The sequence below is a fragment of the Calypte anna genome, chromosome 2, assembly GCF_003957555.1.
Source record: "Calypte anna isolate BGI_N300 chromosome 2, bCalAnn1_v1.p, whole genome shotgun sequence".
Classification (NCBI taxonomy): domain Eukaryota; kingdom Metazoa; phylum Chordata; class Aves; order Apodiformes; family Trochilidae; genus Calypte; species Calypte anna.
Genome location: NC_044245.1, coordinates 127728962 through 127756293, shown reverse-complemented (window position 1 = coordinate 127756293; position 27332 = coordinate 127728962). Strand labels below are relative to the sequence as shown.

The following is a 27332-nucleotide window of genomic DNA, read 5'->3' as shown; positions in this document are numbered from 1 at the left end:
CAGCATTTTAGCAAAATAACTTTGCTTCTGGAATCTTGAAGTGGTCAAAGCTCTTCAAGACTTTTTTAAAAGAGCAACCAAACCAAAACAAACAACAGAAAACCAAAACCAAACAAATATATGAGAATTTCTTTAGGCTGACATTGCTTGTTCTCATGACTCTTTGTGGTTTTGAAAGTTGGCTTTGGTTTTTTGCCTTCCTCTTCCTATATAGATTCATTACCTTCTCTGTCACAGTGACCAGAACCACACACTGAGCAGTACACTGTCCTCAGGGGCTTCTGTTTCTGTATACAGAAGCACCAAATACAGCAGCTGTGAATTCCCAACTACTTTAAAGTCTGTCAGTGGAGAAACCCTTATTGGATTGTAGCAATAGGTAACATGGAATTAGTTGCTATAGATTGAAAGCAAGCAAAAGAATATAGTGTACTTAGGTGAGAGATGAGCCTGTTGAAGAAGTTAACATCCCTAAGCAGTGTTATTCATCTTGAATTTGGGCTCCCTACCTGCTGAGTAGTAAAATAGGTCATGGGAGATAGGAACCAAGAATGAGATGGGAAGAAGGAACTTGGCACCACCAAAAGTCCCATACTGTATAACATTCAGGGACTGCAAAACTGCTTTACTGAACTGGGTGGCCATCTGCAATGCAATATAATAGACTCCTGTAAAACTAATCCAGACTTTAATAATTCTGGTGTGATATTTTCACAGTTAGTACAATATAATTTATAGTCTGATATGATCATATCTTGCTGTCATGTGAATAATTAGGCTTCATGTAATGATAGGTGATATAACCAGGATATTCACACATTTCAGAAAAGAGCAGTGAACTGACAGTGAAACATACATTTCATTTGCCCTAGTTAAGTGTGCTCTGATATGTCTGTTTGAACTGATGGAGATAATGAAGGAGAGGGGAAGAAAACCAGAATTCAGAAGGGTGTTAAATGGCCAGAAAATAAAAAGACTATATATTAGATGTATGATATTCAACATTTTCCAAAAAGTTTGAGATACTAAAGTGAAGGTTTTGCAGTAGTAATTTGCCTATTGAATAGCTATCATTTTTTACAAAAAAAAGAAAAGTAAACTGCTGTGTTCTTTACACTTGAGTAGTGATATATCCACTGTTGCAGAAAGCTGTGTTGCATGTAAAGATAATAATTTCGGTGTTTTTCTGTAACTTTCTAAGTTACTGAAAATTAAAATTTGTAAACAAAAAACCCCAAACTTAAATATGCTTGCTTGCTTTTGTTTGTTTGTTTGTTTTTTTTAATGCAGAGACAAAAACCTAATTTTAAAACTGTAGGTAGAAAGCAGAGTCCCCTTTCCAAGGGGTGGTGAGAGATGTGCTGGGAAATGAACAACATACTGTCCCAATACAGTTATAATTTAGCTTGTGGTAGCTGCATGCACATACATGGCAAATAGTCTGTGATATATAGAAAATGGAATTATCTAACTTTAAAAATGGGAGACTTGGGAATTACTCTGTATAGAGACTATTTTCAAGGTTCAGGTTTAGAAGTCATAATTCAGTTTCTTCCTACATACTGAGGGAAGTTGTACATATAGTTTCTTATTTTCTTGATAATTGAGATTTATTATCAGGCTGTGTGTGTGTGTAAGGAGTGAAGATGGGCAAAAGAGCTATTCTAAATTTCTCAGATGTTTTTCTACTCTCCCACCCTTTGGAAAGTTCTATTTTGGGGTGTGGGATTTATTTGTGGGTTTGTTTTTTTTCTTCCCCAGTTCTCCTGTGTCAAAAAGATATGAAGGTACATTTAAGAGAAGATGGAGAGAATGTAGCCATTAGGGTTTTTTTGAGGTATCATGACTACTATTACAGACTTGGCCTGCATCCCTCCAAAGATAGTCACCAAATCTTTCTGTGGCTTTGCTCATTGTTTGAATTCCCTTTGTTGCCATGCCAGCACAACTAGAGTTCAGTCCCAGGTTTTGGCTCTGGGCCCTAAGTTTTTCTCTGAAACAGAAGCTTTGTCACAATATGACTTTCACTAAAATCAACAAGGTATATACTAAGATAGTTATCTCACTAGCCTCAAAATACCTGCTGAGCAAAATTAGAATAAGAAAGCTGCTTCTATAGCAAATGCAGGGGATAGTGCATGGGTAATTATTCTGAGGTTAGTATTTAAAAGCACAGTCTCCCATACTGTAATATCTATGAAAAGATGGGATCTAGAGACTATCTTGCTAATGAAGATTTAAGAATTTAAGCAAAAGATTGACGGAATTAGACCTTCAGATCTTTCTAGATTTCTTAGCTTCTTCTGATCAGTCATTAGCAAGCTTGTCTGGAAGATCAGAGAAGGAATACAAGCATGTATTAAAAACTAGATGCACTCCTGAACTTGTAAAGAGTAAGAACTATGCTTTTAGCTTTTCTTTTTCTAAGGATATGACTTGTAGAATGAAGAGCTAATGCATGATGTATAGTCATTTAGTATTAGAATTTAGAATCTTGTACCTTTAAACCAAATTAATTTTTAAGGATACTTACAGGTAGTTCTGAATGTGTGGGCCTGGGATTGTCAGACTGAGATGAAGATAAATTCTTTAAAATTTGGCATATGGCATATTTTTCCTATGTCAGTGGGCTAAATGTTGAGAGAGTGTCCTATATCAGCAGAGGGGATGGAAGTGTATGTACTTTTTATGCTTGAAATTTTAGCTGATGGGTGCTCTGGAGTAGGCCATGTGTAATTCAGGCAAGTTTCAATGAGTGGTTGAAAGGTAATAATTACATCCTTAATTTCTGTGTTTCTGTGCTTGTCAGGACATACATGCACCTTTGTTCTTGCAGCAGTTTCAAGCTCTGTTAAGTTGTTAGAAGTTAATATGTGCTGGATGGTGATGGCAGAAATACATGCAGAAATAAAATGTAAAACTTCTCCTTGTTCTCCCCACTGCCAGAGCAGGGCAGGGTTGTAGAAAGGTTTAGAAATAATTGTGCAGTAGAAGAGAAAGAAGTAGTCTGAGGGGTTCAGAGTACAGCAGGAGTAAGGACAAGAAAGTGCAAAACTGATGGTTAAAGTGTTGATGAAGACAAGAAAAGAGTGAGTTAAATGAGAGAGCTGTTTGAAATAGAAATGATTTAAAACTGCTTTATAAAAAGTCTGGAGAGACTGTATTTAAGCACAGTAGCTTTCAGGTGAAGTCATCTTGCAGCTTTTGGCTCCCAAAGCTTTGTCATCTTCAGCCCTCTCCATAATGAATAAAGCCTGCAACTCTTAATCTTGGAGATTAATGTTGAAACAACTGCCCCTGTGAGAGCCCTTAGGAGTCAAAAACATTCCCAGCTACCCTTTGCTGCAGCAGTCTCTTAAGATGGGCAGATCGAATGACTTGGCACTGCCTTGCTGTTGTGTCAATAGAGAGGACTGTGTGATGACCTAATGGAACTTCTGCAGCCCTTACTGCTGCTATCTACAGACACTCTCAAGACATCTCCTGCAGCTGCCAAATTCATTTGCAAGAGTGAGCAACTGCCTCAATACTTAGCAAATGTTTCTGCTGCCAGTATACCCCAGTATACTTGGTGATGTGTAACATAGCCCATCTGGGCTACCAAATCTTACAGGTTCTTATAAGCACTGGGGTGTCAGGGTTTCACTTCAGCTTTGATTCAGGTCTGGCAATTGTTCTCGTTTTGATTTTCAGGCTCCTAGGTGATTGCAAATGCTAAATCCAGCTAGTTTGCTTTCATGTTAGTAAATAAGAAAGGCTGTCCTTCAGACTTATTCTGGGGCTACCACTCTACCACTTTTTGGGCAGAACACCTTCACAGAGTATAGCAATACTTTATCAGTTGATTTGATATTTTTTGCACCAGGAGGTGCCAGTCTGAATCACTTAAATCAGTGCCATTCCCTTAAAAATGCAAGTCTGCTGTCTGATTGAAATTACATCTTTCAAAAGATGTTTATTCTTTAATTCTCTGAATGTTTTTTTTTGTCTTTGAATCATGTACCTTAGAGTGATTTTTCTCCCTCCCCCCCATTTTTTTTTTATTTTAAAATTTTATTAAGTCTGTTATGGAGAAATTCCTCCTGAGTTCTGTATGACAAAGGATCCTTCCTCTTCCTCCATCCAAGGTTCTCCCCTGATTTAAGACATTCTCCTTCAAAGTGTGTTCTGTCTCATAATGTGCCTAAATTTACACAGGCCACATGATGCAGTAACTGGCTATGACACATATCTGTCACTTGTAAAATTTGCACCCATTGAGCTTTTTTCAGCAGTTCATAGTCATTTGACTACCGTAATCTTTAACTGTGTGGTAGCTGTGATTCATTCATCTCTTGATGGCTCTTCAGGATGCACCATTTGTATAATAAATTCTAGACTTTTCCACAGCAAAACCATTAATTTATCTGTTGCCTGTAGTTTTGAGCCTTATTTCCCAAGTGCTGGAATCCTGCAACCTTAGCAAGGAGCTAGCTGTTGCTTGGTTTTTGAATAATCATGCTAATTTTCTTTTCCAGTGAAGCCTACAAAGTCAGGATAACTCAACAGCCACAGAGACTGAGACTATTAAGCAAAGTTATTCTTTATTATAGTGCTGGGTACATGGGGGACTGCTCCTCCGAACACCCACTTGGTTATTTGGTTACACTTTTATCCTTACAAATAATACATGTGTATTACATTTCCATACAAGAAGCCGGGTTATTCAAATAATCTCCCAAAAGTTACAAGATTCCACCCATCTCTGCATGCACAGTCTCCTGGTGGTTGTGGGCGAGGGTGGTTGGAAGGAAGGCTTCAAGTCTTCTTCACAATTTACTTATAACCATGGGCCTTGAATTTTTGCACTTTGCTGAGAAATGCTGAATGCAGCAAACCAGAACTACTTGAGTCTGGCGTTTCTCTAAGCTTATCAGCAGCACCTCCCGTTTGCCCTTGCAATAAATTAGAGGTATCCTGACTAACAATGCCCTGCCTGGCCACATTCTGCCTGGCAACATCCTGCCTGGACACTTCATTGTTCCTCTGTTAGCACGTTTTAACCCTATGCATCATTAGAAAAACACTCTGAGATACTCTTACAGCTCCTATTTTCATGAACTTCCAAATAGGAAGATTTTATCCACTTGAGCATTTAAATTGGGAAGCATCTCTTTGGCTTTTTTAAAAGGAAAGAATCAAGTAAATACAAAAACCTTGCTGAACTGAACACTTTTTTCCTTTCAGAATTCCAAGTAGTTCAGTGGATTTCACATTGAAAATATAAAGGAAAAATGAGCTGCATCTTGCACACAGGATTAAAATAGGAGGTGTAAAAGGCAGTGAAGTCATGTGATGGGTGCATGTATGGCTATTTCTTCCCCTCTACCTGTGGCTTGTCCCCTCAGCTATGCCAATACAAGGTTTTGTAGGATGCATTACAAACCATTTTCCTAAAATGATCCAGGTAGCATCAGAAAAAGATTTTGCAATTTATTTTCAGCAAGTTATTTGTCCTGTAGCATGCTGGATCAGCTGGTGGCTAAAATTAACCCAGCTCAGAAAAGTTGATTAATTTGCAGAAAAATCAGTTCCCTGATCTTACTTACTCAGAAGTTTTGTGAGTGCCTTGGTTGGGGGCAGGCAGAAATCTCTGATTTGGCAGTATCCCACATTTATGTTGATTTATTATTCAACTAAGGTGAAGGGACTAGGATGAAGGTCTTATAAGGAGAGGCTGAGGAAGTTGGGGTTTAGTGTGGAGGAGACTCAGGGGGGACCTTATCACTATTTACAACTACCTGAAAGGAGCCTGGATCAGGCTCTTCTTCCAGGCAACAAGTGACAGGAAGAGTTTAGGTTGAATATCAGGCATTGAAATGGGCTGCCCAATGAAGTGGTAGAGTCACCATCCCTGGAGGTGCTTAAGGAAAGACTGGATGTGGAACTGAGTGCCATGGTCTAGCTGATGTGGTGGTGTTAGGTCATAGGCTGGACTTGATGATCTTGGAGGTTTTTTCCAGCCTCAGTAATATTGTGATTCTGGGATTAACTCTGTGCTTGGGAAAAAAAAATAAAATTTGACCAAGTCTGTAGTTGTATCATCACCCTGAACTGGCTGTGCATTGGGTTGCAGAAGTGCTAGTGTTGGTGAAAGGTGTGGGTGGACTGCAACATTTCTTTTTCTGTAATTGTCTTGGAACTACACCTATTGTTGTGACTCAAAGAAGGCTATATGCAACATTAATATGCAGGCTTCTCACCTTCTGTAATTTCTCATCCAAGTACTGATATGACCTTAGGCTGATGAGCATAACTATTTTTAAAAAGGGGGGAAAAAAAGAATGAAAAAATCTTGGTTGGTAGCCAGCTTTTTTTTTTTTTTTTTTTTTTTAAACAAGGGTTATTTTACATTCCTGCAGAATAATATGCAATTCAGACTGATTCCTTCAGGCACTTACTCAGAAGAAATCTTTGTAGAAATATTTTGCTATAATTGTTTTAGTGTGGAAACTTGGTCCCTCTAGTAGCAGTAAGCAGTAAGACGGTATAGTAATACAAGTTTGAATAGGTCTACATTAGGAGTTGCTGCATCTGGTAGCCCAGTATAGAGGAGATGGCTGCAGCTCCCTGTGGTCAGGTCCAGCTTGCAGTAAGGCTGAGGGAGTATTCTCAAGAGGCACATGTGTACTTGCTATACGTTTCTATACAACCCTGCATAAAATGCAGCACTCATGCAAACACAAGCAGCACCAATGGCCTTATCCTTTGTCTTCTGGGATGAAAGCCTGCATGTGGAAAATACATACATATGCAATATGGATCCCTCCATCAAGTGGCCTTTAGACTCTTATTCTGCACAGTACCTGATCCCTGGTCTCCCAGTTGCCTCACAACGCTGCATTGGGTCTCTCTGGTAGCTGTTTTGGATGTATCACCTTACCAGTGACTGGTTCCCAGGTGTCCTGGTCCCTCAAGCTGCCAAGTCTCAGACTTGCTGGTCTTTCCAGCATCTGACCCAGACTGGCTATTCCGGGTTAGTGTTTGCCTTCAATCACAGACTGGCCAATGTACCCAGGCAATATGCATGGGTTCTGGCCTCTCTGCCTACTGCTGCCCCTATGACCTGCGTTAAAACTCCAGTGTTCAGCTGTTTGCTTCCATGCACAGTCATGCACACGGAGTAGGGATTCCCCTCATCCAGGAAAATAGCTACAAGTGTAGTTTAACACCACGATAGGACAAATGGCAATGATCAGGTGCAAGGCATGGCTGGACAACTGTACTGAGAAGCCATTTGTTTACATGCACCTGGCCTTTTTAATGCCTTTTTTTCTTCAGTATTGTCTTGTATGCTTATTCTGTCACAAACCACTTCCATCTCTGCCCCTTCTTTCCTTTGGTTCTTCCTGTAAATATATTGTACTATGCCTTCTGCAATCCCAAAATACAGTTCCTGGCACCTCATTGTGACCCAGTGGGCAGTAACCCCCTCCAGTCTGCTGGGTGATGGACAGAGCCTCTCTCATGGACTCGCCTGCCTGGGTCTCACCCCCGGCCCCCGGGGGCTGCTCGTGTTTCTGGCAGCCTTGGGAGCAGTCAAACCCAGGGCTGAGTTTCTTTCATTCGGGTAATTGGAGTTCCTCTGCGTGACACTGTTCATCTGTGCTCTTTTGTGTCTGTGGGGAGGAGCCTTCAGTCACACAACCTAACACTGACTTTTCTTTTTGTCACTAAAAAGTCGAGACTGAGTGCTGCACAACTGCTTCAGCATCAGAGGGTGCAATGTAGGCTTGCATGGGATTCAGTGCTCACTATGTGAGGCATATTTGTTTGTTGGTGTTTTTTTTTTTTTAAGTTAATGAGGAGTAACCAATTGCATCAATTTAAAAAATGCAGACCACCATCCTTCTACCCTGAGTACTGATAAAGAGCAAGTTTGGAGAAGCAGGAAAGGATTCGGTGTTTAAAAGTGATGGTTTCCGTACAGTGCTTCTAACCATAGGAGTATTTTTGTTTCTTAAATTCTAGTGTAATGGGCTTCAGGCTGTAAATGCTTTATTTAATCTGGGCTTGAAAGCAATTTCAGCAAAGTGGACTGGTCACAATCTTGTTAGGTAGTAGGGACAAGCCAAGTCTCAGAAACGGTTCTGAACATGCATATTATTCTACCTGCTAATTGATTTTTAGCAGTTAAAAATACCCCTTTGTTTATTTGAATTTCTTGTTTTGAATGCAGCTTGTGTCTTTTTTTTTTTCCCTTGGAGCAAACAAGTTTGTACCTAGATCTTTATAGCCTTAAGATATTTCAAACTATAATTAGGTTTCTCTTCACCCCCCTTCCAGGCTCCCTTGTTTTCAAGGCTGAACATGTTAAGCTCGAGAAGCAGTTGCCACTAACTCAAACGCTGTTTGTTTCCACCCTCCGGACTCTTTCAGTCCTGTGCGTCGTTTTTCAAACTTAGTCTTTGCTTTTTGTATTTGAAAGCACCTTTCCTTGCATCTGCAGGTTTTTCCCTTTATGCGATTTCTCGATTTAGTTTAGACCACAGAAATGTAAAGCCCGTGCGTGCATTTTTATGTGAAAACTCGGTTTAAGGTGATACGTTTTCGAGCAAACAGAAGTGCACGCATATCTTGTTAATAATAATAATAATAATCGGATTTTTATCCCGAAGGAAAGCCGGGGAGTATTATTACAAGTAGGTTGTTTCCTGGTGGACATGCGGACAATCCCAGTATGCAGAGACTCTCCCGCACTGGGTCAATCCCCCACGACTGCCTGCACCCGCGGCGCTCCACGGTGCCATTTCCCAGTCCCGCCGGACCCCAGGGCGCCGGCACCGGCGCTGTCAGCCCGGCGCGGTTCCGTAGGGCACAGCCGCGGGCCCAGCTTCTACGAACAAGGCGATTCAGCGGCGGCACCGGGGGCTGCTGGCGGGCCTGGTGCCGCTATTCCAGCCGGCGCTGGAGGCTCGGCCGCCGAGCGCAGCGGCCTCTTTAAGAAGCCCCCGTGTCGGTGGCTGGAGCGGGCTGCCGAGCGAGGCCAGGCCTTGCTGCCCGCTCGCCGCTGGGCCTGGCCGAGGCGGCAGGAGGGAGGCTGGGCCTGGCCGCCCCGGCGGGAGGGAGGGAGGGAGGCTGGGCCGCCCCGGCGGGCAGCAGGACCGGCACTATGCAAATGGCGCGGGCAGCGCGGCGGGCGGGGGCTGGCGCTGGCGCTGGCCGGGGAGATGGATACACACACCGCCCCCCGGCCCCCGAAAGGCGCACGGCCTTTCACAAAGCAGTTGTTGCTTTTGAGGGGGACACGGGTACACGTAAAATCATCTCCAGCGCGGTTTCAGTTTGAGAGACGTGTGAGAGAGCTAGGGAGATGTGTCAGAGCTTGTTACTCAAGCTAAATTAGGTAATTTTTAGCTGGGTAATGTGCTAATCTTTAAACCTTTATGTTTTTAATTCCAGTGTATGTCTGGTCTGTGCATACAAAAGTGTATTTTGCTTGTTTCTTCTCGTCTTCTTCAGTCTGAAGCCTTATGTAGGTCAGGCTTGGCTTAAGCAGATTTCCTGAACCTGCGTCAGCTTAAGCTGAAGGAATTTTAATAAACCCTCCCTTGTAGGCGTGGGCCTAAATGAGACTAGCCTAGTTAAGCCTGATCTTTTTCTGTTTGTGAAAAAGAGCTGAGCAGAGCTAGGGACTGCATGGTGGCTTCAGAAACGGCTTCCTTAATTCAAAGCTAACAATGGTTGGGAAGGCCAGATCTTCTAATTTTACCTTATCTGAAAAGCTCGATTTGCTAAAACTCGTGAAGCCGTACGTTAAAATTCTGGAGGAACATACCAATAAGCATTCTGTAATAGTGGAAAAAAACAAATGCTGGGATATCATAGCTGATAACTACAATGCCATCGGAGTAGATCGCCCTCCTCGTACTGCACAGGGCCTGCGCACGCTGTACAAGAGGCTCAAAGAATATGCCAAACAGGAGCTATTGCAGCAAAAGGAGACTCACTCAGATTGTAAAAGCAGCATTTCCGAGCCAACCAAGAAAGTTGTGGAGATGATTCCACAGATTTCCAATGTGTGTTTAAGAGACAGGAGCGGTGTTCAAAGGTGAGACGATTCTTTTTATTTTGTTACTGAATGAAAATGATGGCGCCTCCTATCTGCTCTGTAACGCTTTGCTTGTGTTCAGGCTCCTACAGGAAACGTTTATCAGAGAAAATCCCCGAACAGGGAACAATGGCAAAATACTATTGCTTTTGTTTTATGGGATGCTTTACGGTGACTTAGCACTGCATTCGTTTTTTCAGCTCTCTTTCAAAGCCCGTTTCAGAGTCTTTGTCATACTCTGCAAAGTGAGGGTTAAGAGAGAATCAAAGAGAAATAGAAGCTCCAGCCTCTACCCCTCCCCTACCTTTTAATAGGCAGATTATTCAAGCACTGACAAAGTGATGGCTATTCTCCTCCATTTAAGGTAATACTGCAGTAATTTTGCAACATATGGAACTATTACCAGTTTATATAGGATTTTAAAGAAAGTTAGTTCACAGAGCTAAGAAACCTTAATCATACACCTTTTTTTCTTTCATTTACTCTCATATTTGCATGCTATGGTTTAACTGATCACAGTCCTTTAACAAACAAATTTGACTCCCTACAGCACAGTGCCTTTGTGAGTGCAAATGTTTTTTTAAATTATACTTTTCTTGCATTGATGATGATTCCCTGAAGCTGGAGCAAAGCTAATTGCAGTCTAAACTCCAGGCAGTTATGTATCTAATGTTAGGTAGTTTAAATACAGAGAGAAAGTGAGAGGTACAGTACTAGAAGTTTTCTTTTTTTGTAGCTTTTTTCTTTTTTTTTTTTTTTTTTTTTTTTTTTTTTTTTTTTTTTTTTTTTTTTTTTTTTCCCTGCTGCTCAGTAAGTGAGACATGCTGTCTAGATTTGAGCCAGACATAATACAGGCAGGCAGTATGCAGGCTTTCTCCCACAGCTGGCTAATGCCCCTCATATCTGACTTGCAACACTCTGCTGGTTCTGTATTGGTCCTTGAGGGATCAAAAAATGCCTGGGTCAGGTTTTGGTTCTTCCAGATAAAAAAACTAAGCTAGGGAGGAGGGTAAAAAAAGTCAGATAACTCCTTAGCAACTTTAAGAAAGCTCTGATTTTTCTTATTTTCCCAAGCAGATTAATGGGAAACAAACTTTCTATATTTCAAGCAGATATACTGATAGTCAGTGCAGCAGCATGACACTCTAAGAAAAGCTGGCATGTGCACACACTCTGAATTGGATTCAGGGTGCCACTGGTTGAACTGAATGGTAACAATTGTCTAAATCCCAACATGCCAGATGCTCTAAAAATACGCTGTTGTGGGTCCTTTGCGTAAAGAAGTCTGAAGCAACTGGGCTGCGCTGCTGCTCCTGGTGAATGCCCCTGGAGGAACTGTTCCAAAGAATTCTCTGGAACAAAACAAGGCTTTTAATTGCACTAATAAAGGTTGCAGTGTCTTGACTACCAACTTTTATAAGGAAAAAAAAAAATAGTGTGAGAACTTTGGTTTGTAGATCGGCTTATAAAAAGCACTGACGCTTTTCTCAAATGATTAAGAGCTAATGATCTCTATAGTTTGTCTCCTATAATTTAAACATTTTTTGCAGTCCCTTGTGGCTCTGGGAACACTGACTTGATTACTCCTTACCCAAAATGGATGTTCCTAGGAGCAGCCAATACACTGTATGCTGAAGGAAAAGAATATAATTTAAATTATTATTTTTTCCCCTCTCCAAAGTTGTGCTTATTTCATAGTTCTGATTTTAAGTCTGAGTTGCATTTTACCCTAATTTTCAAAACCCTGTATTAGTTTTAACTTTCCAGGACATGGCTTAGGTTTTGTAGTAGGGAAATACAACTTATAATGAATCCAAATTCTTGATTGCACCTTTAAGCAATTTCTAGCTCGCTGTGATTAAACAAAACCTGGTGAATCATGAGTGCCTGCAGGGTTATAAACACCACCCCCCAGTTGTGGTAACTGTTGTTTGTCTGTCTTTCAGTCAAGCTGTCAGAAACAACATTAATAACCACCATACAGGCAGCTCTTTTGTTTCTCAATTCCTTCTTTCTCTCTTTGCTGCCTAATTGTTTTCCTCTTAAGAGACTGGCTCTAAGGGAAAAAAAAAAAAAAAGTGCCTTGTCAGTTACCTGAAGAGTTTGATGGTTTTCTAGTTCTGCCTTTATTATACTGTTTAAGAGATGGATTTTTTGCTGTTTGGAGCCTCTAGTTTGTATTAGACTAAATCTTACTATGTTTTCTTTTCTTTAACCTCTCTCACTTTCTCTTTTTGCTGTTTACTTTTGTCAGAATGACCTGCTTCTCCTGCTGGTTGTTTCCACTTTTCTCAGGCTAGAAGCTGGCCTGGAGCCAGTAAATAAGGAGGAGGGAAGCTGTGTTATAAGCTGTGGTTGTGGAAAGGGTGAAACCCAGAATTACAGTCAGCACTGGGGAAAACAAGTGAAAATTTATGTGCAGGATAATACTTGATGCTCAGTGAGAGGCATAAAAGGAATGTGAGAAATAGGGTTTTAGGAAAAGGAGAAGCTTTGTGGCACGAGTAGGAGGGAGTAAGGTGATATAACTGATGCTGTATAGGCAGCTCAGGTAACAGCCAGTAGAATTAAGATTATTCTGGCATTTTCTTTGAGTAAATGAAAAGTCTATTTTCAGTGCCTGTTTTGTGTAGACTTCAGAACAAAAAATCTTTAGCTAAAATAGTTTAGGTGGTTGACAGAATTAATTTTTGGAAAATACATTGACTTGACCCTGCTGAACAGTTTTACAATTGAGTAATGAGAAGCTTTCATGCTTTTATTCTAGAAATTGCAGTTTCATGTTAATGGATGGCAGCGTAGACCAGGAAATCACAACCATGACTGTTTATTTCTTTTCAACCAAGTGTTTTCTGTGGGAGATGTGGAAGAGATGAATGTGCCACCTTTTGATTAAAGAATTAGTGCATTTATACAAGAAGTAGAATGTACAAATTGCATTTTTCCTTCTCTTCTGGGAATTTGAACATACATCTCCTGCTAACCAAGACAGTGCTTTAATGATCAGATACCGTTTCTCAATTTGTGCATTGTAAGGCTAACAAGGAATTTAAAACCTATACTCCTCCCACCTCCTAATTTAATAGACAGCAAATCAGGTCCTCCAGAGTTGAGAGCATCCATGAACAATACATTAAGCATGGATCTACTTGCTGCCTCTAGCTGCTTGCAGCAACTCAGTTCTTCAGGGGCTGGAGAATGTCTCATATCTGCAACCAACAGATGTAGGCCCTGTTTTAGAGAGTCATGGCCATGATTGTGCACTCTCTTTGGTATCAATACCAAGTTAATATATTCCTGTTCCCTTGTTGAACTATACTGCCTTCCCACTCATTCTGAAAGTATTCTTTGTAGATCTGTACTGTAAAATACATCAAGAAGCTGCCCTGGCTTAAAAAGTATTACTTGAATAAATGAGTGATGTGCAGAAGTATAAGGTTTCAAACACAACTGGTGGTAGACAAGTGGCAGGAGCAGCTTGAGCCATTATTATCATCAAAACCAATGTAATGTCAAATCATGGATTGAGATGCTGCTGACTCAGGGATTTACACAAAGGCCGCTGAGTCAAGTGGGTGTTGTACTTGCAAAAAAAAAAAAGCAGAGTTCTTAATGGAGACATTTCTGTGTCTGTTCCTGAAGCTTCAGAAAAATACTGAGATGACCAATTCAAAGAGAAGGAGCAAGGATTAGTTTGATTCCCTCGTGTACTGCCAAGGACATAATTTGAGCTCTGCTTTCTTCTCCCAAGGCTTTTTGTGTAATTTTATGCAGTGATTGCTTTACATAAAAGATCCCAAAATAGCTGAATGCATGAATCAAAACCAGTGAATGTATAAGAACAGGAGATGGATAAGTTGGGGGCATGAAAGTATTTCTGCTGTAGTCCACTCAGTCTGAATGTATGTCATTTTAAAGTCACATGTATTATATAAACTGTTACTTACATCACTTGCTTTGTTTTTATTCTCATTTGTCACTAATAGCCCTTCTTGCTTATCCTGTTCCTGAAGGGCCTTCTGGGATAGTTCTCTTTCTACCTTTGCAGTTGTAGCATCTGAGTCAGACAGGGCTGGTGGAAAGAAGGAGGCTTCATGCAATGAAGCAGAATCCCAGGCATAGATAGCAAAGAGTAGCATTTGAAATAAAGCTTTGGTTGCTTACAGCTACACCTTTTAATAAGAGTTTTTAATGGATTATTTAAATATGATTTTGTGTGTTCTAGTGCTAGTATCGATAAAGAAACAATTGCTGGTACCAGTTCACCACAGGCAATGTTGGATCACCATCCTGCAGCAGTGATGATGGACTTGCAGTCAGAAGAGGATGTCAAACCTCCTCCTTCTTTGATTATAGACTCACAGCAAAACGAGAACATAGAACAAGAGGAAGAACACCAGCTGGTGCATATTATGGAAAGGTCTCCTTCAACATCAGTATCTTCAGTTGATATGAGAGTGATGATGTCTCCTTCTCCAGTACCAAGAAGAGATGAGTTTTTTAGGCTTGAAGTTGGAGAACGCTTTAGACCAATGTGTGGTTATGACCCACAGATGTTACAAATGCTGAAAGAAGAGCATCAAATAATATTAGAAAATCAAAGAAAAATTGGTCTTTATGTCCAAGAAAAAAGGGATGGTTTAAAAAGAAAGCAGCAACTGGAAGAAGAACTCTTGCGAACAAAAATCAAAGTAGAAAAGCTGAAGGCAATACGACTACGCCGTGATCTGCCAGAATACAGCAATATCTAAATATTTTATTACTTCTGTCATATTCTTTGAAATACTTAATAATAAATGATTTTGCCCTAGCAAAATTGTTCCTTATGTTAATATGGATGGATTGAAATCTGGGCGTGAAAGATGAAAGCATATTTTCCACGTTGTTGATTTATGTACCTTAGAAAACCTTGTATGGGTTTGAATGCACCAACTCTTCTGGTCTGAAATTTATTCAAATCCTGTATATTTCGGTGTTTAGGATGATAAAAATCCAAAATATTAAAGTATTTCCACTTATCTCTATTAGACTTTTATTGAGCTAATGGAAATCTAGCTCAGTTCTTTTTTAAAAATAAGATCATATCAATATTTTTTCAGATAATCACCTATCCTTTAATATCTTAATGAAGCTACAGGTTAATAAATACATATAAAAATGAGGAATAAGAGTCTATGTTTGAATGTCTTATTCTTTTCAAGTTGGTAAATCTTATGACACTTGTGAGATTTCACCAGTATATCAGCTTGGAAAACAAAATTACGGGATTGTTATATTTTTTTAGTGTTCAGTAGATAGTTGAATAAATGTACATCTTTTAAGAAGTTAATACTTTTTATTGTTTCCAGTGGAAGAGTGTTTCCATAGGACATTATCAAAATAGAGATAATGAATGCAACACTTGGTTTTTAAAACTGCATGCATGTGTAATTTGTGTGTACAGTTACCATGATTGTATATTCAGCTAATAGTAATTATAATAGTGATCAAGTGCAAAAATGTTCTCATTTGCATGCATAATTACTACAGTGCATGTGCAACCAAGACAGTTGCAGGTGCCTTTGATCAATATCACTATGACTAAGCTGCTAAAATGGGAGTTCCTGTATTGTAAGTAACATGTGACTTGAAATCAACTGAAGGTTCTTTGTTATTCTGGGTACCTTTTATAAATGCTGTTGTTCTGGTCTTCGATTAGTTTCAAATAAAAAGGCCCAAATGAAAAATAAATTGATTATTCTGTCTGTCCTAGTAGAAGCCATTTCCTCTCCAGTTACGATCAGTATTTGTAAACAGAAGAAAAATACCTGGAAATTCTAAGTCTCAGTTGATTAATTTCTTCATAATTCTTAGTCTCTGCCTTTTTTTAATAGATCCAGACCTGTTTCAGACCTCTGGCTCCTTATTCCCCGTAACAATACTTTCTCCTTCCTGTAACCTTAAGCACAAAAAAAGGAAAGGAAATGAAGCACAGCGTCAAGGAAGAAGAGAGAACAAAGGAGGTGTAATTCCTCCTGTGCCTCTCACCTCAGAGGGCCCCAATAACAGAAAGAACAAAAGCAATAGGAAGGACAGTATTTCTTCCTGTGGCTGCTTTTGACTCTTGTTCCCATCACCACTTTTCCCAAATTTGCTTCTTTCCCCATTCCCACAGAACCTCAGCATGTGAGCACAGGGCCCTGGTCTGCATCAGCAGGCTCTGAATGAGGTAAGCCTCACACCTTGTCAGTATTCTGAGTGAATTAGGTGACCTTTCTAGCCACAGGGATAAACGCTTATTAAAAACTGAAGGCTGGAAGCATGTAAGTTTAACTGAGGGGCAAGTGGAGCTTAAAGAATTGTTGCTAAAATTTTATTATAGTGATACCAGAGAAATAATCTTGACTGTTGGCTTGGGATAATGTTAACAGGTTACAGGTGGGAAGAGTAGTGGAAGTCTTTTGTTTACAAACCTAAAATGTAAACCTAAAATGTAAAATGCAGACAGTGGAAGCAGATGTTGTCAGTATGGAGTTCACAGGTACTTTTCATCTTAACATTTATTTTTTTTTCCTAGAGAAGAGAGCAGTATCAGTGTTTGTTCTGTTGGGAATTTTTGCATGTGCTGAAAATGATGATGCCTGAATAACTGGCTTGTGTTTCTGTACAGTCCTTGGCTTGCTGCTGTATTTTTCAGTTCAGTTTTTGTGTATCTGGAAACACTTCAATGACATGCTCACTTCACTGAGTTCACAGCAGTCAAAACACTGGCTTTAATAAATAAATAAGTACTTTTATTTGTTCTGTTTATCAGAAATGGGAAACAACACTAGATTATCTGTACTCATCTAATGATTTGGAAATGCCTGATCTTCTTGTTGAAAATCAGAATTCCACTTTCCAGTGGTAAGGAATTAATTTGTATTTGTTGTTTCTGTCCTTGCATATTAATGCAAATGAGCAAGTTTTTAAATAGTTCAGAAAACAATTCCCATTCAGCTCATCTTACAGTGGTTTTGAATTAAAGCTACTCTTATGTTGGCCATCAAAATGCTCTAGAGACTTCAGAGTATTTTCTGTTGAATTTTTCATTCTCCTTGAGCTAGATGAAGAGGTGACCTCCAGTGTTTCTATTTGCATGGCATTTTTATTTTGAGGACTAGAACCAGTGGAATTTCTTGTCTTTGAAAGCTTGCAGTCCTTTTCTGACAGATAAAGCAGATGCAAAAATAGAACTCTGGGTAGAGCATATTTTCCCTTGCAATCTTGATACTGGAACAGGAAAGATGCAAATGGGTAAAGAATTAAAATACACTGACCTGGTCAGAGCTGTCTTCATATAATCAACATTAATCCTTGTTTGGTGGTTCTGACTGTGTCTCATTTCTTAGTGGAAGGCTTTTCATTCTTACCTAAGGCAGCACCTCTAGTTCAGAGTTCCCACATGCTTCTTGTTTCCTTTGTTCTTGGTTGCGTTTCTTTTGGGTTTTGGGGAGCTTGGGATGGGAGGGGACATCTCCTAAGTCCCCATGGAGCTTGTTTGTTTCTTTTGTAGTGAAATGACATTTACATCCTTTCACTACAGAAAGGTTTTTCTCCTTCAGTGACATTATATGGGTCTGTCAGTGCATATGGTGCTATTATACTTCATGCTGGTGGATCTGCATTTCTTTCTCACCTCACATCTGCTTTACAGTATCAGGTTATCCGAGTCAGACTTCTCACTTCTCAGTGCCTGTTCCTGTTTTTTTTTTCCCCATGTATTCCTAATCTGGGTACATGCACCACAGCTGTGGCCAGTCCTTCTGGACCTTGATGTACTATGAATTTTTACTGTTCCAGCAAATGATATTTTGTTACCATATGTGAAAGAGACGGGTGGAAGCCTTTCCCTCCCTCACCCCTGTCCTTAGATTCTTATTCCCTTTACTACATCTGGCAGTGCCATTCCCTGTCTGTTTGTTTATAATGAACATAATACAAGAGTAATTTTAGGCAAGGACAAATTTCTGCCATATGTTCTTCTAAAATAACTGAAATAAGCAGGCTAGTAATTTCATTCTCAACATCTATTGGATTTAGGTTTAGGATTAGAGGAAAAACCTGTGACTGTGATAACTGTGATAATTGTGGTAACGTCTTTCGTAAGCTCATCTGTCTGAGTAATTATCTAATGATCAGTATAATTTTTTTTTGTCTGGTTCCTAATTATGTTGTGCTTTTAATTTTTTTTAATTTTTTTTCCCCCACAAGCTTTTGACCCCTGTGGAATCATCCCAGTTGGAGAGATCTACTTCAAGTCCAGGAGAGATTAATTACAGCTAATCTGGCTTGCCATACTCCTGTTTTCTAACAGTTCCTATCTTCAGTTCCTTTTTTTCATTTAATGTACCTCCACATTTTCAGTCTTGAGGCTCCCCTCCCCCACTATGAAAATGCATAGACTAGGGCTTGGATGCAGTCTTTGAGCAGACTTTGTGCCCACTGGATTTCCAGTAGGCAGGCAAGGCCATTAATTGATTATGATTATGAGAGAGTTGTTTCTAAGTGGGAAGAGCAAATGAAGAATTGTGATACTGCAGCTGACTTGCCAAGCTGTCTTTTTAATTTTCTTGTGTCCTATTTTCAAGTGCTTCAGGATGGTTCTGTGTGAATTTTCACTGTGATAAAATCATAAAAAGGTTGCTCATAGGGATGATAAGTTGTTTTCCTAAAATGTTGACTAATTTTCTCTTTTGCACATGAAAATAATGAAAAGCCTTTTAAAAATAATGCCTTTTTAGAATTTTTCAAGGTTTTAAAATACGTGGAGCTTCTCAGTGTATATTCCCAACAGGTCTTTAAAAATTTGAAAAATCTCATTGTCTGAGCCTTAGATTTAAAAAAAAAAAACAACAGTGTGTGGTTTACAGTAGTTAAACTAAGAGTTGTTTAGCTGGGTGTGTAACACATGACTGAATTTCATTAATTCTGCCACCTATCTTTTTGTGTTTTATCTCTGCTAAAAGTGGAAGCGTTCGCCTTGATGTTGGCTGAATTGCCTGTGTAGTGATGGTTGCTCTTAAATGACATCCAGTTAGTCTGGGAAAAGTTTCCTCCACAATGAAGACACAACTTCACAAACTGAAAACTAGCTAAAAAAATTTGTCTCTGTGAATTCTTTCTCATAAAACCTGCAGTTTTTTGGTGCTAAAGTAGTTAAAAACCTCACTTGTGACTTGTGTGTAAGAGGGGTGGATGAGGGTGAGGGTGAGGGGACCCAAGGAAACCTCAGCCATCTGCAGGCACTGGCATTCCCCACTGCCCCCCCCTTCTCCTGTGCTGTGGGATTTCATGCTAGCGATTACACAGAACCATTTGTTCACCTATCCAGACATCTCGGGGTGAATGTAACACCTTGTTTGACTCCCTATTATTCACACAAGAAGAATATAATAAATTTTCATTGAATACTTAATCAGCAGTTACTCCACATGATTTATGACTTCTGTTTGCTGTTTAGCAAAGCTGCAGAACTATAAAATCCCACTTAATTTTTTTTTTGTATTTTATGTGTGCAAATAGAATTTAAAAAAAACACCAAAAAACAATGTATTGTTTCCTGGCTGGTTCCTGTTAGCTCTCAATTTTCATCTGTAGTTAGCATGATCACAGTAATTAGCATAATCTAACATAGATGTCATGTAAAAAATAATCTGGATTATGGTACCCTCCATAGTCAGTTGATGCCAGAACTCAGTGATTTTGCTTTGAGTATTCTGTGTGTCACCATTTACTTACCTGGTATGTCTTGTATTATTGTTGTCTGTATTGCTAATGCTTCTTTAAAAATGTCTGTTTTTAAAGATGAGAACTTTCTGCATGCTTGAAATAAGTAAATCAATTTATAGATTACCAATTTTTTTCTTTTTTTTTTTTTTTTCTTTAATTTATCAGTGAGACAATAGCAGAAAATGTGCATCTGGTTTGGGGATAGGGAGGAGGGATTGAAGTGCCTGTGTCAGCTATTGCAAAGTTATTTGTTTCCTCATTTGTATCAGATAAAATCTGTTGCACTACTCCCAAGCCGTATCTATTAATTGCTCAAGAAGTCATGTGAAAGAAAGTCATGTGAACTCTGCAGCGGTTTGCAGGTAGATTGTACTTAGCCCATTTGTCAAAACTGTTAAGAATACCACTCTGTGAACCCTAAAAATGTTTGTATGGCATGTACTAGAAATACAGAAGTCAAATCAGGTGTATGTAGCATTACAATTACTGTTGATACCTTCTCTGTCATAATATAGCATTCACTTAGGGGTCCACTTGTAAGATAGAAAACATTATTTTTGACTCTTCAAATTTCACTCTGGTGAGGTTTGCATTGTTTTGCATTTTAATGCAGCTTTGGCAATAGGTTGTATTGATGGACTTCCAGGTGATGTTGGTAGCATAAACTACCAGTTTGGCCAAACCACTTTATGCTGGGTTAGCTCTTCGCAGGCTATAATGTGTGTATTCTAGAAACATACTTGTGTTTGTTTATGTCTTTTTGAAGTAGCTCAGCTTGTTTCTGTGGGGAGAATGCACTGGTTTGGATGTATTGAATTCTTATGATCTTCCTGTTGTAGTGTGATAGTTTTACTGTGCTTTGGAAGAACATGAAGTTTGGAACCAAGCTGGTCTTTGGCCATTCCTATAAAACCTCCCTCAAGTTTGTATAATTCCTAAGTCATTAGCAAATACAGAATTTGGTCATTTTCAGTATAAGTTTGTTACACTTCAGATATAGCCCCTGTTTGAATTTTAAAAGAGTCTGTCCACCCTGGGCACTGCAATACATAACAGTAATATCTCAGCTGTGAACACCCTGAATGAAGGCAAGAAAATGTGTCCCTAGTTTTGGTGCTAGAAGGTGAGGAAACCACTCTGTTTAGATCCAAAAAAGGTGACAGATGAATTCAAGGATCTCTGTTTCCCTCCTCCCTCATCTTCCCTGTTCCAGTTTGCTTTCCTATTAAGAATAGCAACTAGAGCTCTAGATTTTTTGTGCTTAGGCCATAAATACTGCTTTTCTGCTTGGAGTGCTGAATGGATTATGTTTATGTACATTAAAGTTATGTAATTTGATTTGAAAAGATTACTCTTTCCAAATACTTTGTCAGCCACTCTTCAAGTAATCATTGCTGCATCACACATGAAAATTCTCAAGAATGTGACTCGTCCTTTGTGTGCCTCTTTCCTGGGTAATGTCATAAATTGTAAACTGTCCTGCTTAAATAATTTAGGATAGGGATATATTGTGTTTCCTGCTTATTACAGTGGGCATAAGTTTTATTGATTTTTTTTATTTTGAGGACTCTTCTTTATAATGCAGGGAAGTCAAAGATGGTCATTAGCAAACACAAACAGTACATTAAAGATGTTTTACTTTGCAATATGCACTAAAACAGATGCTAGTAAGAAAGATATGTAATCTAGTAAATCCCTTTCTTCCTTCATGCTTTTTGTTACATATCTTAAAGGTTTTGCATTTTACAGACAGAGATTTTGCACAGCACAGAAAGGTAGTTTTATTTTTAATAAAAAACAGGACAAGTAATAGCAAATGCTTAAGAAAATGCCAAACTATATATTTTTAAGCTATCACAAATGGATCCAACTGTGTATGTTTCATTAACATTTAAACACAAAGGGATGCATACTTGTATCTCTGGCAAGCTGCTTCAAAAATTGACTGCTTTTTGAGTTAGTGACAATTGTGTCATGGTTGTGTAATAGTCCAATAACTATTTCTTAGTCATTTGGAATTTTTTGTAGTGTAAATATCTGGAATTTCCCCACTGATATTCCATTTAGGCTATCATTCATTGCAGTAACATCCAATATTAACAGAACCTAATCTGAGGTGTTGCTCTCTGACATGCCTTTTGCATTTATTTTCTGAGGCAAAGGAGCCTTTACCTGACAAATTAATCAAAACAGCTTTTTGTGTGAATGGGAGTGTAGTCAACAGTTAACTTGGATGGCATTTGGCTGGTTCCAATCTGGCTGCAGACTTCCCAATGAATTCCCAATGATGCTGCTTTTTCCTTTTATAATAGGACTTGCACATCTATTTCTGTGGACTTGACAGAAGCTTTCAGCTTAGTTCATTAATTTTTTACTGTGGAAGCTGGAGTCAGATTTTCTGACAATTGAAAGGTTTAGGAAGAAGAGTTTTCCACCACAGAGCTATAATTTTGAGCGTATATACTTTCCATCTTCCCTTCTCTGCAGCTGGTAGCCTTAAAAAGTAAATGTTTCATTAAACAGTGATGAGAGGATTGTTCTCGTTTTTTCAGCCTGAGTACATCTGCCATCTCTATTGTATATGGAAGGCTGAAAAAGAAAATTAAGCTTACAGACTCAAATACTCCAAAACTTGCAAAAGCACATATCCTCAATTCAACCTTCTCATGCTGTTGGGTACAGTTATTAATTATGTGATTATGGATTATATTTTTGTAGTCTTCCTCTCCAGTTTCAGTTGACAGGATGGATTGTGTTCACTTAGTGAGCCACTATCCACTATTTTCTTTCCACTTTTTTCTTCAGCTGTAGACTTGTACCTTGTTTTCAGAACACTATTCAAACTATTTTGAATTAATTAGCTAATGTTTTTTTTTTCTCTAGTGCTCATCATGATAGTATTTGAGTGCTTCAGATGTAATTACATTTCACAACATCCTTGTGAGAGAAGAAATTGGTATAACCTCCATTTTCTAGGAGATAATAAAGGAGTTGAAGCACAGAAAATAAAACCAAAAAGACCCATTGCTTGTGAAGGTGTGGATTGAATCAGCTAGGCCTGCATTATCTCAGTGCTTTAGCATACTGTAGAGCTAATCTTTCCAAACCACAAATTCCAGTTGCACTCATGACTCTTCACTAGTACTACCAGTGAAACTGAATCTCAAGTCAGGCACTCAAACAAATGTTTTCCACTAGGAAGTTGGGGTTAAATGCCTTTCTGGACCACTGAGGAGCTCCAGAAGGCACAAGTCAAATTCAGTTCTCTGAGGCACTATTCAGCTTACCTAACCACAGGACTGGGCTTTTGTCATGGTTTAACACTGGCCCAGCAATTAAACCGAATAACAGATGCTCTCTATTAATCTCTCTCTCCTCCTTGATAAAGAAAGGAGAGAGAATAAGGGAGAGAGACTTATGGGTTGGAAACTAAACTACACAGCTTTAATGAAACAGTAATGATAAATAGGAAAAAATTACTAAATATATAAAAATATACAGGAAAATGGAAACCACGTTCCTCCCCCCTTTTCCCCCAATAACTCTCACGTCACCACCGAGGCTGCAGGGCAGCCCTGGGAAAGTCCAGGCTGGACTCCTGGAGTCGGCAGCAGTCGGGAGCTGGAGGCAGGAACACACAGATATGGGCTGGCACGGATCAGGACCACAGGCAGGCGAACAGACGGGATCCTTCCAGGATGCCGGGTGAAGGAAGGGAAGCAGGAAATCATGACTTGGCCCTCATGATCCCTCAAATTTATACTGAGTATGATGTGTATGGGATGGAATACTCTGTTTGGTCAATTCTGGCATCTATCTTGTCTGTTCCTCCCCAAAGCAGGGCTGCAGGTGTGATCTTTTTCTTCCTCCTGGAGGGTAAAAGTTTTCCTCAGAGCTGAGCAGTGTCCTTGGCTCTGCACCCCAGTCTCTAGCAGTGTTATCAGTCCCAGAAGCACACACTGTCTGAGAAGCTTGCTGTTAATTTCGGCAAGCGCAACTACTTACAAGAGACTTAGCTAAAAGCAAAACTACAAGACAGAAAATCACCTTTATCCTGGCCCAAACCAGGACAGCTTTCTGTCCCTGCAGTCTCAGCCTCTTTCATCACACACCTTTTGCTGTTGACAACAAAGCAGGTGAGGGATCAGGTAGGCAGCATCAGCCCCGTTTTCCCTACCATTGCTGAGCAGTTCAGTTCTCTCCACTGAATGAGCCAGATGTCCCACAGCAATGAAGTGCAGCATGTTTTCTGTAAAAGGCTTTATCATTAATGCATGTGCCCAATGGGCCTGATCACATCACTGAACAGTCATATTTTTGACTTTACAAACTTTACTCTGCTTCACAGCCTTGGAACTGCTCATCTAGTGGATGCCGAGGTTTGGGCCATAGGGTGGAGGTATGATGCATGTAGTTTTGTAGCATGGGGTTATAGATGTTTGTCTTTTGGCTTTCACAGCAAGTTAACCTTTCTAAACAGATTATTCCATGTAATTTGATGTTTTCATCTATGTAAGATGAGGCAATGTTGGAACCCTTATTTTTACCCTTTGGGATAATAAAGTGAATTACTGTATTAGGAGGTCACTGGATTCAGCAGAGATCATTAATGTAGTGGCAGGCAGTGTTTTGCTCAGTGAGTTTTGCATGTGTTTGTTGACAGCAAAGAAACTGAAACACTGATTTATTTTTTTTTCGGGTTGAAGTGCAGAAAGTACCAGAGGGACTTGGAGATAAGCAATAAAATTATCCAAGCTTCAACTTCTACCTTTCCTTCACCAGCTGGTCTACTAGAAATTATTTGCCTGATTCTGGGTCCTCCACTGGTCCTAGGCACAGAATTTATGTGGGTTTGTTTCACAGGGTACAATCAGTCAAATAGATCCAGTTCAAAATCTTAATTGCTTTCTTCTCTAATGTTGCAGCTCCATCTGCCCTTGCTCTTTTCCCCAAATTGTACCCACAGGAGAGCAACTGCTGAATCCCATTCTGTAAAATAATATGGAACAGTGTAACAATTATAGCAGTTTTATGTTAATTACATTTAAGACTAGCTTGGTAGTCTTAAAATTTGATTTTGGAACAAAGTTATACCAAAAGGATGGAGGAAGAGTGTTGGGGCCCTCTTTACCATGAGATTTGGTTGCTCTTGAGTGCCCTTCTGGGCTCACCTGCTTGACATCCTTTATGTTCAATACCATCTTGTCCTTACCTGGCTTCTTCCACTGTCACTTTTCACTATATTTTCCCTGTCGTTGTCTAATCAGCTCCTCTTCTCATTTCTTCCTCCCAAGTCTTTCCTTGATTTCCTGTGATGGCTTGCAGCTATGTTTTTTAGTGAACCTTGAGTTTTGTGTGACAGAGATGAGGGGCTGTAAATTTTTCTTGCCCCAGTTACTGCTCAGGAAATCCCAACTCTCTGTCTGCTGCTTGAGTCTTATACTGGACTCCAGTCCCAGTCTGCCTCAGTTTTTTTCCCTATCCCTTCTCCTAAAATAATCTGTCTTCCTACTCTTATTAGTCCCTGCTCAATATCTAGCCTTTCCTTTGGTGTGCTCAGATTCTAGCTCTTATTTACAGAGTCTGATTTACCCACTTGTCAGCTTTCTACTGATTTAACATCAGCCTTCCTTTCCAGCAGTAATCATTCTTTTCAGACTTCTCCCCAATCACTCTTCCTTCTACCTTGTCCTGTCTTCCATCTTTCCTTTGTTGATGTCAGGAGGAGAGATGGTGTCTCCAAAGGAGAGGGACCAGGAGAAGTTCCCTGCTGGCATGCTGGAAAAGACCCAGCTTTGGTCTGAGCAGTGAGATCTGTGACTACAGAGAAAGCTATTCTCAGCCTCAGTTAGAGCATGTCCAGTGTGTAATCCTCAGGAAATTAAGCTGCACGGAATGTGCAAACTGCACTTATTTCCAAAAGCTTTTAGCTTTCAGAAATGGAAAAAGTTTTATCCCAGCCAAAACAAAAAAAGCACTATCTTCTCCACAGATTTTTAGATTCTTCTCCAGACTATTGAGTTGTTAGAGCTTCTGCAGGGAATAATTGTTCATTATGACTAAAACTTCAGTAAGCTGTGATTTTTGCTCTCATGAACAGCAATTTATTGTTTCATTGAAAGTTTTTGTGGACATTGTGTGTGTGAATATGTATGTTTAAATTGAGCCAGCATGGAAGACATCATATGAAGGCCTGGCAAAGTTAACAGCTGGGTAAAGTAAGATCTACAAATGGAGATCCCCATAGTAATGCTTGTTCAGCAATTTAGAGGTTTGTTTGGTTGGAGTTTCAGATGAAAGACATGCATGTTAAATTACTTTGACACATGTTTAAAATATTAATTTGCGTTTCTGTTTAAAAATAATTTTGGATGTAAACCAATGTGTTTTTCAAGGAAAATACTCTTGCTTGAAATACAGGTTGATCCTTGAGGTCCCTTCCAACCTAACATTCCATGTTTCTATGAGTTTGCTAATGATGCTGATGTGCATGATGAATTACATATACATTTTGTACTTGAAAGAGAGATACAAACACTGGGTTTCAAGCAAGGAACTCTGAGAGGTAACCCCAGCTGCCATCGATTTATATGGTTTTAGGGCAAGTTGGTTTGACTTTTGCTGGTTGCACTCATGAAAGTCTCTTTGAGGCACATTAGTGTATATTTACATGATAGCTTGTATTTAATTTATCGTTAGAATAATATTACTTTGAAATGAAGCTGTTGCTATCTCTGTCTCTTATTTCTTTAAATATTCCACCAATATCTTAAGACTGTTAAACATTACAGATCTTTCACATGGAACAAGACATTTAACTACTATATAAATGTCTGTTCTCTAAATGTTACAAATTAATTTGATTCAGAGATTTTTCATAACTCCCTCTGCTCAGAAGATGGAGATGAGGCTGGTGATGTGGAGGAGATGGATGGCACACAGGCAGGGTGGCTGCAGAAGCTGCGGCAGAGCACTGCTGTCGAAGTAGTTTCAGCTCTTTCAGAGCCCAAATTTCCTTTTACCTCAGTCCAGTTTTTTTTTCTCTGCCTCTCTCTTTATTAATTATTCCTTAGCACTTTAGAGCACTTGAATCAAAGTTGTCTTCTTTAAATTGCAACTTCTTTTTATTTAGAAGAGTTTTTTTATTTATTCAGAGTGGTTGAGGGAAAAGCTCCCTGTTATTCCATACATGCTTACAGTGTGGAAGTTCAGGTACAGAGGTGTTGAGTAACTTGACACATTTTGTGGTTTCAAAATTACCCCAACCTAACAGTAGCTGCCACAAAAAAGGAGCAGCCTCCCAGTCTCCTTGTTCCAGACTGCACATGTCCTTCCCTGTATTGACTGTAGTTCCTGATGGAATTCCTTGAACCTGCAGGTGCTGGATGAGAAGCAGAGGGGGAGAGGGAAGGAAAGGTGAGCTTGTGGGCTTTGGCAGCAGCCTGCAGTGGGATGGGGTTAAACCATCCATTAAACCACACCTCAGGCTGAG

At 39.5% G+C, this 27332-nt stretch overlaps 2 protein-coding genes across 2 annotated transcripts in view; both read left to right on the top strand.

The window, feature by feature from the left end:
* The window catches only part of RAD54B (RAD54 homolog B), a 64783-nt gene that overhangs the window by 12128 nt on the left and 25323 nt on the right, over positions 1–27332 (top strand). The gene's annotated exons all lie outside the window — the stretch shown is intronic.
* Positions 9131–15806, top strand: FSBP (fibrinogen silencer binding protein). Its single transcript, XM_008502441.2, has 2 exons — positions 9131–10090; positions 14316–15806. The coding sequence occupies exons 1-2, from the start codon at positions 9720–9722 to the stop codon at positions 14839–14841; spliced, it is 897 nt and encodes a 298-aa protein (XP_008500663.1). The 5' UTR covers positions 9131–9719; the 3' UTR covers positions 14842–15806.